Raw genomic sequence first — 12074 nt, forward strand, 5'->3', positions numbered from 1 at the left:
TTTTCTCCACTTCCCTAGTACTGGGATTACAGGTGCACACTACAATTCTAGTCTGTTTAGTTCCTTATGTTGAGACAAATACATATAATTTTAAGACAAGTGAAATGTTTGAGTTTGTTTTAGAAAGGGTTATGCTAGCTATCTTCATCTATCTTATATTATAACCTCTTGAGAGCACACATTTCAATGCAAACAAACTTCAGAACTTATTTTTATTTTATTACATATTAGGATTTCGATTTTGGCAAGTAAAATATGTTATTTTGAGGACAAAAAGAATATGTTGATGTATATAACATTATCCATGGCACATAAAATAAATGTTTTTTCTCCTATCTTTTCTGTCTCTATCATAAAGCAATTTGTAATTAATTCTGCCTACTTATAAAATTCTTTACGTAGAGCTAGGTATGATGGGGGCATACCTGTATTCTTTGAACTCAGGAAGCTTAAGAGGAAGGTTAATTTGAGGCCATGAGTTCAAGACTAGTGTGGATAATATACAAGATTATCTTAAAACAACAACAAAAGTACTTTTGATTATTTCGTGTTTTATGACAGCTTAAACTTTTTTTTTTAAATCTGTATATTTTTCAAATTTCCTTTTCAGGTGCTAGTGGTGACCATGTTTATACATATAGTTATGATGCTCAAAGAGAGGATTTTGGTGCCCAAGATGCCACAAAACTGGATACCTGGGTTTTTGATAAAGTTAAGGTGTGTGTTGTTTTGCTTTGTTTTGAAACGGGGTTTGGTTATGTAGCCCAGGCTGGCCTTAGTTTGGGGCCTTCTTGCCTCAGTGTCCTAAGTCCTGTTTTACATTGAATACCCCTGGGGAGGTATTTGCTGTGCAGTGGTTTATAACTAAATACGCACTTATGGAGAGTCCTGAAAATTTACTTCTGAGTGAACTCATCTCAAATTATTTGCTGCCTGTCTGAACTTGAGCACCTGGTGCTGTAGCATGTGTTTTTAAAAGAAATTACATGGTCTACAATTACTAACAAAGTTCATTTTTGAAGTAACCCTCTAAAACTTTGTGTCTTAAGCTAAAATGAGCCTTCCGTTAGGATCCACAAAAACTTTCTTTCCATTTCTCCTTTGATGAGTCACTGCAGGCAACTCTTAATCCTCTGTTGACCTTGGTGCTTGTCTGGTATTAGCGGGACATGTGAGATGTGGAGCATCTTGAAAATGCTGTTTCAGAGTAATACTTTTATAATAACAAAGAAATTAGATTTTAAAGAAAGATTAGGAGCTGGACAGATGGCTCAGCAGCTAAGAGCACCTACTGTTCTTGTAGATCCCCCAGGTTTGATTCTTAGCACTGACACCAAATGGCTCACAACCACCAATAGTTTCAGTTCCAAATCCTTAGGCACCTATGTGTACTTGTTACATACATATATTCACATACACATAAAAAAAAATCCCTACAAAAGAAAGAAAAATCAGATAAGCCAAAACAGATTAGCCAGCTAGCCTTTAGTAAATGCCCATGAGCCTCCTTAAGTAACAGAACTTTAGAAATGCTTTCGAAGTGACTACTGTTGAGACACAGGTTGAACTCTACCTGACTAGTATTTCATAGCTTCCCAAATCTTGTGTCTGTGTTAAAAGTTTTTGCTAATCATGGAAAAAAATATAAATTTAACTCATGTTAAGGAGAATATAAATGGTAGCTTGAGGGCAGTTTTATTCTTGAATAATTTCTCTTAATTATTCCACTTATACTTTTAAATGCTTTATTTTTTCAACAATACTCATCTTATTGAAAGTTAGCATCTTTTAAATCTATATACACTTATGTAAACAATGATACATGTTAACATAATCTGTTTATTTAAAATAATTTTAAAGCACTCTCCTTGGGTACTTGCATACATGTTTATGAGTGGGAGTCAAAGTGAATTATTTATGTCTGAAGGCTTATGAATCTAGTTTGTTATTGTGATGTTAATATAATAAGTTCTGAACTGTACTTTAAGTGCTATTTCTCCACCACAGGACACCCAAAGCAGGTCCTAGTCATGGAAGAGGAAGTAGTTAGGAGTTCTCACAACCTGAGTAAGAGGTCACAGTTTGACTGAAATGGCAGTGGACAGGATGATGAAAAATGATCCATTGCCGAGTATATTTACGTATAATAAATGCTTTTGAACTGTTTCCACCACTGCTGTTTAACATTTGCCTATAAACAAAATAGTTCTTCAATTTTTTTAATTACACTAGATCTGTGGTAAGAATGGTATAAAATTAAGCTCCCTGTTCTATAATTTTGCCTAATTGTATCAGAATATCTCAATGATTATTTGGACAGAAACATCTGAATTGATAACAGAGATTTCATGTTGGTAAATCTTGATGACAAAATGAAACTGTAAAATGAATTAATTTTATAGTTATTTATAAATTAACTACTTTTTACCTCATTTGTTGCATGTAGGACTTCTTTGATGCTGCGAGGAGCAACCAGTCTTTGTTCTCAAAAGTAAATGAAGAAAAAGTAGTTTTTTTCTTACACTTATTAGGAATAGATACAAATGGACATGCTCACCGACCATCATCAAGGTAATTTTAATGATGTGTCCAATTTGATCTTGTGGGGGAATAACGATTCTGTTTGAAATTTAGGTGTAATATGAAATTTTCTTGTAATCATGATAACAGAAATAATACTCCATGTAACTGCTATCCTGTATATTGTTTTCAGCTATATGATGTATAATTTTATAGTGGTTAAAATCACCTATGCTTTGGCCATGCTGCACATATATCTTCTGCATACCATATTCTTTATTTATCAAGGCAGAGAAAGATGTCTGAATTGCCCACATTTTGGGAGTATTTTCAGTAGATCTCAAAAGCATAAACATTTTATGGTATGGATTTTTATGACAGAAGATGTAATTCCTTTGGGTGTTTATTTAGTCAGCATTGTATCCAGCAAATGATTGCATAAAGGCTGCTTATTACTTCTTCAGTGTCAGTCTCAGCTTTGTAGACCGTAAGAAAGAAGAAATCATTTACATTTTTATTCTTTATTTTGAATTGGTTTTATATTAACTATAATGTCTGCTGGTTTAATTACCAGCATTAATATCTCATATTCCCCTAGTTTAACATGATGCACTGTTTTCATTAGAGGAATATATTCCTATTAAACTAGCTTTGTTAACTGTATGGGAAGTTTGAGTACAGTTTGTTCTCAACACTGCAGTAGATTTAAGTCACAAACACTTTATAGGGTGGGAGTATGTTGTACTTTAAATAGTGACACTTTCTTATTAGGGTCACCAGAACAGTTTATAAGACACAAACTTGAAAGTCTCCATTATCCTGCTTAGGATTTAAAAAATGTTCATTAAAATATGTTTACTAATCAATGTTTTCCTTTTAAAATGTCTATGAAAACTATTTCAGGGTTTTTTTTAATTCATTAAAGGAAAAAAAATTAGTCTTACCAGGGGCTCTGATTTTAAAATAGTAAAGATTAAATCTGAAAGCATTTCTTCAGTTCTTTAATTTATTTGTAATGAGTCTGGGTTGAATAAATTTGATTTTTCTAAATTAATTTAACTTGTCTTTTTTTTTTTTGTAAACAGGGAATATAAGGACAATATTAAGAAAGTTGATGATGGAGTGAAGGAAATTGTGTCACTGTTCAAGCATTTTTATGGCGATGATGGAAAAACAGCATTTATCTTTACCTCTGATCATGGAATGACAGACTGGGGTTAGTCTGCCTTTCAGTGCTGCCTTTAGTGATAGTGGCAGGTAGAGCTTGCAAATACTGTGTTCAGAAGACATCATCTTCTGATCAGATGGCTTGTAATACACAAGTACCCAACACATAATTGTATGTTTAAAACGTTAAATAGCCTGATGACCTTCTATAAAAGATCTTTTTTTCTAATTGGTAAAACGAATACAGTCTCATTTACAAATGAGAAAGTAGAAAAAAGTTAAACAATACTCAAGTACTTTTAAATTTTCTTCACACTTTTCTATTAGAAAAGAGATTCCACCAGGAATTCCCTATGTGTGGAGGCAAAGGGAGTGACGCTAGTTAAGATGCGTTACCCGGGACTGCTGAGGACTGCCTAGGACCACCGAACTCATTAGCTACGTCAAAGGCAAAAGTAGTTTATACTCAGAACAGTGTGACATAAAGATGAGATTTGAGCTCTTGAATCACAAGATGACGTTCTAGTGAGCTGGGTTCCATTTGATAAAGGACTGCTTTTTGCTGTCCCATTTACAGTGAGGCTGGAAGAAAAGGATTCTGTGTCAGTTCCTTGTGCATAGCTATGACCAAAGTGCAGGCGAGCAGCTTAAGAGTAAAGATTGACTTGGGCTCACTGTCTTAGAGGGTGTGATGTGGTTGGCTGGCTTGGGCAGAACGCCGTATTTCTAGGGTTTTGTTTTGTTTGTTTGTTTTTCCAGAGGATTCTTTACCTTGTAGTAGACAGGAAGCTAAGATAGAGAAATCGGGATGAGGGCAGGTTTTTACCCTCAAAGGCATACCTTTGGTGATTAACGACGTAAGCTGGCCCCTACATCCTAATGTTTCTGCAGCCTCCCAAAGCAAATACTTAATATGTGAGCCTGGGGGGAACATTTTGTCTTTAAACCATGGTGAATCTGTACATCTTGCTGTCCTTTTTAGAGGTCTGAAACACTTGCTCCCAACTGGGAGATGGTTCCCTGGAAAAATCTCTTCCCTAATGTTTCTGCCTGTCTGCCCTGCCCCCTTCTGTGATGATCCCTAGGCCTTGGTGTGTATGTGCACCTGTGATATAGATGTCCCATTAATGGCTGAACGTTCATTAGCCACTTGTTTTCATCACTTTGATCAGTTCTGTATCACTACAATTATTGCTCCTCACTTTAAGAAGCACCTGTTTTTGGCTAAAGCTGACAAAAGCCCTAATATATGAATATCAGCATAGTTTTTGAGAAAACAGTTTGACAGTCACATTACATCCATTTAGCAAAATGGCAGTAGTTTCTGAATTTGGGCCTCTGATTTTCCCAGCCTTACATGGATCAATTCTTTAAAACAAAGCATTTAGAGATTATTTTGCCATTGGTGGTGATTCTGTACCCATCTGATGACTCTTGATGTCTTTGCTGTAGGTTCCCATGGGGCCGGTCATCCTTCAGAGACTTTAACTCCTTTAGTCACTTGGGGAGCTGGAATCAAAGCTCCTCAGAAAGTTTCCGCTCAGCAGTTTGATGACAAGTTTTTAAAAGGTACAAGTGTTTGTCTTTATAGTCGTAGATGCATGTATACAGCATTTAAAATACAACTTAAATTAAACTAAGTTGACATTTTCCATCAGTTTTTTAAAAGTCACTTTTAAATCCCTCATTTTAATGATTATGTCAATATTTTTGTCACTGTTATATGGAAATACTCCAAATCAAGGAGTTGGTTAGTTTGCTTTCTCTCCCTCTCTCCTTTTTTCCCCAGAACCACTTGTTGAACATTTCCCAATATACCACTGTTAGTAACTATTTTTGGTCTTTCTAAATGTCTTGGAATTACAAATTGTAATCTTGTTTTTATTATGTTAAAATTTTGATTAGAAGTAAATAAGAATAAAACAAATAAGAAAGAATACATAGTTCCATAGAGGAAAATTGTAAAATTAATTAAAATTTTCTAATTTAAGCAAAAAATATATTAATTATGAGATTGCAGTATCTAAAAATATATATCCCTTATATGAAAAGCTAGATGTAGTACCAAGCTATTTCTCTCTGGACCCAGATGAAGACAGCACAGCATGTCTTCATGTGAGTCATGGTGCATTTTTCAGTATACTATTTATATATTGTTAATGCTAGCAGAGAATACCAGGTCAGGTCATAGGCCTACAGAGGAAGTATTTGAGAAGGGGCCAAAATACAGCAGTAGTAAACTGTCATGATTCAAATGAATAGAACTTAGAGAGCTTTTTAATTTGCTGTGCTGTCTTTGGGATGGTTCTTAATTCCATAGATCTTAGTACTAGCATAGGGATGTCCAGCTCATGCTCTACAAGTGGCTAAAGATTGTTATCAACACTGCCTAATATAAAACCATAAAGGTATTAGTAGGCTTGCTTAAAACGTAAGTTGTTTGTTTGTTTGTTTGTTTGTTTTTAGCTCAATTGAGCCATTTTTGAGAATGAACTTTGTGGAGGATGACATTGTATCCCAATGGCATGTAAAGCAGATGTATGTATGCACTCATGCATGCCATGGAAACTTATCCCAGTAGGAGATTAAAACTATTAGAAACAAAAATATATGAGTAAGTTCTGTATTAGGTACTTCATATTGCTGTGGTAAACACCACAGCCAAAAGCAATGTGGGAAGGACCTCAACATAAGATCTGATATCCTGAACCTGCTAGAAGAGAAAGCAGGGAATGTGCTTGAACTATAGGCACAGGAAAGGACTTTCTGAACAGGAACCCAGTAATGCAAACACTAAGACTAATAGCTGATAAACAGGACCACAGGAAACTAAAAAGCTTCTGTAGAGAGTCAGTATCTAGATGATAAAACTTCCTCAGAAACTAAACAACAGTAACGAAGATTGGACATGAAACAGAAAGGTCTCAAAAGATGAAATACAAATGGCTGAGGAATAAATACTTTTTTAGTGTTCAAATCTTTAGCCATCAGGGAAATGCAAATCAAAATTACTTTGAGATTCCATCTTAGTTCAGTCAGAAGTACTAAGCTCCAAACACAAATGACAACAAGTGATGAGGATGTGGGGGAAAGGGACACCTACTCACTGCTGGTGGGAGTGCACACTGGTCCAGCCACTCTGGAAATCAGTGTGAGCGTCCTCAAAAGCTGAAGTAGATCTACCCCATGAAGGGAGTTTTAATAGTAACTTAATATACTGTTTTAAAAATTCCAGGTTAGTGATCATAAGAGCATCACAGCTACGGTTGAAAAGGGGAGGGAGGGTGTGTTTGCTCTTGTGCTGTCTACCTGCCTCTGTAACTGCAGACAGCTGTGGTGAGGGAGTGGTCACTTTGCTGGCAGTCGCCATCAGGCTTGGCCTTCCTTCTGTTTCCGTGGATGTTTTGAGTATTATATTTCCAAATGAACATGTTAAAAGGCTTAATAAATCACAGAAAATACTAAAGGCTTATTTTTCAGTTTTCCTTTTGAAAACCCTTTAGAAATATCCCTCTGCTTTTTTCAGTTCAGTTCTTTCTTTTTTTTTGTTTTCATGTTTGGTTTAAGAGTTTTCCAATACTTACCCTTTATATGTAGTGTCCGGCATGCCTGAGAATAAGATGATTTGTTCTTGTTAAAAATCTTAACATCATGTTTTATATCTATGTCTTTCAGAATGGAGATTGGAGAACTGGAAGAGGCGAGATGTCAATCAGGTATCTATTTAAATTTAATTATGTTATTCCCTATAAAAAATTAAGAGAAAAATATGCAAAAATAGGCAATATAGTGGTAGTAGCAAAAATTTTTCTGACATATTTCTCTTAAGTTGACTACTTAACAAGTGCTTTGGCCTAACTAATCTTGTGCCAATTAAAACAAAAAAACAAAAAAAATTCAGGTGGGTTGTTGAAATGGCCAAGTGGGTAAAGCACTTGACACATAAATCTGACTACCTGAGTTCAATCCCCAGAACTTAAGGTTGGCAGAAATAAGCTGATTCTACAAAGTTGTTTTCCAGTCTCCACATGCATGCTGTGGCAAGCACACTCCTCTCCCAGCCTCCATCATGCACACAATAATAAATAAATAATGTTTTAAACTCTCAATTGAAGATAAAGGACTCCTTCTGGGGCCTCAGGTGAGCAAGAGTTCTTGTTCAGAAAGTAAGACCTGAATATAAATCTCTGCATGGCTTCATGGGCCTTGTAATCTTAGTGTTGGGAGGTAAAAATGTGCAGAACCCAGGAGCTTACTGAACAGTCAGCCTGCTTAGCAGACAGTAAGTTTGTGGTTCAGTGAGAGATCCTGTCTCAAAATATAACATGGAGACCAAAGGAAGATACCCTAAATCCTCCTCTGAGCGCCACTGTGCCTGCATGCATTCCTCCAAATACATGTGTATACTCTACACCTTCCACCCCAAAGCTTCCTTCCTAGTAACATAGGGAGTTGTGTGTACTGGCTGGTTTTGTGGGTTATCAGAGGAAAGAGCCTCAGTTGAGGTACATCTAAGTTCAAGTTCAGTCCTCCAACCAATGCTCAAATGCCCACTTGTGCTTGTGTGAAGGTGAGTAATTGTGAGTAAAAGCAAACACAAGCTGTGACCTGGCTTGCTTCTACTGTAGAGGTGAGAACTGATGCTGTGAAAGCATTGTATAACCAAATGTGAGATAGTAAAACACTGTAGGAAAGGCCCATAGCCACGAGAGCATGGGATGTATGTGTCTGGTGAACTCTGCTTAGCAAAGGTTTCCCGGGAAATTTAGGATTAGGCTGAGGTTGAAGAATAAGTAAGAGTAATGATGCCAGAGCAGCAGGAGGGCTTTCCAGGGAGAAGGGCAGCATGAGCACAGAACTCGGCCTAGAAGGCATTTCATTGAAGGGTGTTAGAAAAGGCTCGTGTGTCAGAGTCACTGGGACCGTGGGATGCCAGGCAGAAATAGCTAGGCACAGGTCTGCTAGAGCATGATGCACCTTGGGGACTTAATCCCGAAAGCTTGAGGAAGCTCTTGGAGTGTGTGTGTGTGTGTGTGTGTGTGTGTGTGTGTGTGTGTGTGTGTGTGTGTGTGAATCTCTCTGGCTTCAGGATGAACAGGAAGGGTTTGAATACCACTAGTTTTCTGGGAGTGGCATACATCTAGGCACAATCTTTACAAACTCCTCCATTAAATGAGGAACAGAGAGGTACTCAAAAGGGAGCACCACTGAAACAGAGGGAACATAGCAACAGGTATGAATGGATCCAAGAAGAGAATTTATCCCAGTGTCCGAGGAGAGGGAGGCCTGGCCAAAGCAGCAGTTGAATCTGCCCTTCATTGACGGTTATTTTGTAGTAGATACATTGTAAGCTTATTTCACTTAATCCTGCCGTCACTTTGTAAGGGAGAAACAGATATTTAACTGGTGAGGAAACTGAGGCATTGGGGAAGTCTAATAAAAACCTGCTGGAGCTTTCAGAGCTAGCAAGCCAGGATTTGAAACTGTCTCTTCCAACTTGTAAGTATTTTGCTGCTTGACAAGTTCTGAGGACTGATGGACTAGCCAGTTAACTTTAGGAAACTAGAATCTGTTACCTACCTTCCTTTTGGTGAGACGTCTGTGGGTGAGAATGGTCAAAGCAGATTACAGTAGGCTCAGGAGCGGGTAGTAAGACGAAGAATAGCAACAGAAACAGAGCAAACTCTGAGAAGGAGGAACTGGAAAGGAAATGCCCACAGTGCCTTTGGGGCTCTGCTTTCTTCACTGTTGCCAGACGTCCTTCTGATGAGCGTAGTCCTTCAGTGCTTGTGCACATTTCTCCTGATAGAGTCGACTGCTATTCTTTTATGACCACCAAAGCATGCTTTGGCGTGATACTGAAAAACTTACACATAGTGTTCAGGTTCTTAGCTAATAGGTCAAGTACTTTTTGACGTGGTTTTATTTTGATGACCTTTAATGGTTACTTTTCAAATTTAGTTTTTCATAAGTTCGATTGTTTCTAGCAGTGGGCATTTAAAGATACTGATATATAAAAGTATATAAATGTTTAAAGGTTTTTGATTATAATAAATATGATATAGTCCAAGTATAGTTGTGTGAGAAGATACAGTTTGCTGGTTTATACATGCGGAATTATACTCGAACTTAATTCTTCTGTTTCTAGGCTGATATTGCACCACTGATGGCGTCCCTTATTGGAGTTCCCTTTCCTCTTAATTCAGTGGTAAGGAGTAACACTTACTGCCAGTACTCCACCCTTATTGGAGTTCCCTTTCCTCTTAATTCAGTAGTAAGGAGTAACACTTAGTGCCAGTACTCCATGTGAGAATAAAATCTACTTTTTATGTGCCTCTCTATAATCTTTAGTTATATTTAAAACTATAGTCTTTTCTGCTTATCTATGTGTAAATAGGTAACACCTCATAATTGATTATATGCCATATAACACGGAAGAAAGCTTGCCTTTGAATGTTTTATTTCTTTAAAAATAGATGATTTTTTTCTGTTCTAGTAACAAGATGATATATATAAATTTTTGATTATAAGTAACAGAAACTGAGTCTTTTTAAAGGGGAAATTATTGAAAATATATTGATGGCTTGCTAGATTAATTACATGGTTTCTGGTGATTAAGAAGCCCTGGCATGTCCGTGCTGCTCAAGGCACTATCCCTTGGGTGGAACAAAATCATACTTGCATTGCTGCTCTCTGACTCTCAGGAACCAAACCTAGATTGTCTGGCTTGTCTACAGAGGAGGACAGGGCCTCCGATTACTGTTCCACCATATTACATCCAGTGGGGAAGACCCTCAGCAAGAAGTAGTAATGCTGTTAAGAATGGGTCCGAGCTGGGCAGTGGTGGCGCACACCTTTAATCTCAGCACTCAGGAGGCAGAGGCAGGTGGATCTCTCTCTGTGAGGTCGAGGCCAGCCTGGTCTACAGAGTGAGATCCGGGACAGGCTCTAAGACTACACAGAGAAACCCTGTCTCGAAAAACCAAAAACCAAAACAAAACAAAAAAAGAGTCCAAATGGTGAAAAACAAAACATAACTAAGAAATTACTCCTTACAACCAGCCGTACTTACTTGGTTTTCAAATTTATGTCAAATTTATGTTAAAAATGGAATATAACTCAGAACTTTAAGTAATAAGATCGTGACTGCCATAAGTGTGTGTGTGAGTGAGCATGATATATGGCAATTTTCTCTTAAATTGAATAGGATATCCTTATGTGTTTTATATGTGTCCTATTTACATTCTTTTGTTTTATAAAAAAGTATTATAGTGCCGGGCGGTGGTGGCGCACGCCTTTAATCCCAGCACTCAGGAGGCAGAGCCAGGCGGATCTCTGAGTTCGAGGCCAGCCTGGGCTACCAAAGTAAGTTCCAGGAAAGGCGCAAAACTACACAGAGAACCCTGTCTCAAAAAAAACAAAAAAAAAAACAAAAAAAAAAAAAGAAAGAAAAAAGAAAAAAAAGTATTATAGCTGTGTATATTACAGTGATTATTCTTTTTGTATAACATACTTAATTCATTGAGTATATAGCAATATGCCCAACATAGTTACATAGTTGTATTTGTCAGCTTTCCATTGCTATAATATCCTAGATAATCAACTTAATAAAAAAAAAGCTTATTTTTGGCTCACATCATTAAAGGTTTCAGTTCCTGGTGACACATTGTGGCAGGAATTTGTGGCAGACCAAAACCAAAACTGCTTGCCTTGTGACAAAGATACAAAAGACCAAGATACCACAGTCTTACAAGAGGGTGTGTCCCTAGTGACCCAAATGACCACCGCAAAGTTTCTGTCATCTCTCATTAGGTCTCACCTCTTCATTGTTCTGTCACCTTCTGGTCGCACCAGGCTGGGGACCAGGTCTTTACTCATGTGCCCTTAGGGAACATTTGAGGACAAATCATAGCAGTAATCTGCCAGTGTTAGATTTTAATTGACTTTAATTAGTCTTATTTGTTTATTTAATTCATCATTTTTGCTTTGTGAGAAAGTTAAATTTTTTTAGTTATGGTTTTTAAAATTTTTGTCATTTAATCCAGTAATTTATTTTTATGTGTATCTTTGTTTTGTTTCTGTCTTGTTTTTTTTTTTTAATTTTGTGTGTGTGTGTGTGTGTGTGTGTGTGTGTGTGTATGTGTTCACCTGTTCAGCCATGTAAGCTGCTCCATGTGGGTGCTGGAAACTAAGTCCTCACCCTGTGAAAGAGTAGCAAATGCCCTTAACCACTGATCAGCATGCAGTCATTTTTTTTTTTTTAATGTTATGAATGTGTCGGTTAGCACTTGGATGTGTGTTTGTGTACCACTTGACGGCCTGGTGCTCTCAGAAAGCAGAAGAGTGTGTCAGAGCCCCTGGAATTGGAATTAAAAAAGGTCATGAGC

General features: G+C 37.1%; 1 protein-coding gene across 6 annotated transcripts in view; it reads left to right on the forward strand.

The window, feature by feature from the left end:
• The window catches only part of Pign (phosphatidylinositol glycan anchor biosynthesis class N), a 177403-nt gene that overhangs the window by 10565 nt on the left and 154764 nt on the right, over window positions 1-12074 (forward strand). For all 6 annotated transcript variants that reach the window (XR_008217785.1, XM_052736493.1, XM_052736496.1 and 3 more), the window contains 6 exons: window positions 611-717; window positions 2447-2571; window positions 3606-3736; window positions 5140-5256; window positions 7363-7403; window positions 9836-9895. Coding sequence is in view for 5 of the 6 variants with exons in the window: in XM_052736493.1 (XP_052592453.1) it covers window positions 611-717; window positions 2447-2571; window positions 3606-3736; window positions 5140-5256; window positions 7363-7403; window positions 9836-9895 (581 nt within the window). In the remaining variant the exon portion in view is untranslated. The remainder of the gene's footprint in view (window positions 1-610; window positions 718-2446; window positions 2572-3605; window positions 3737-5139; window positions 5257-7362; window positions 7404-9835; window positions 9896-12074) is intronic.

The sequence above is a fragment of the Peromyscus californicus genome, unplaced genomic scaffold, assembly GCF_007827085.1.
Source record: "Peromyscus californicus insignis strain IS unplaced genomic scaffold, ASM782708v3 Scaffold_14__1_contigs__length_90479793_seg_1, whole genome shotgun sequence".
Taxonomy (NCBI): Eukaryota; Metazoa; Chordata; class Mammalia; order Rodentia; family Cricetidae; genus Peromyscus; species Peromyscus californicus.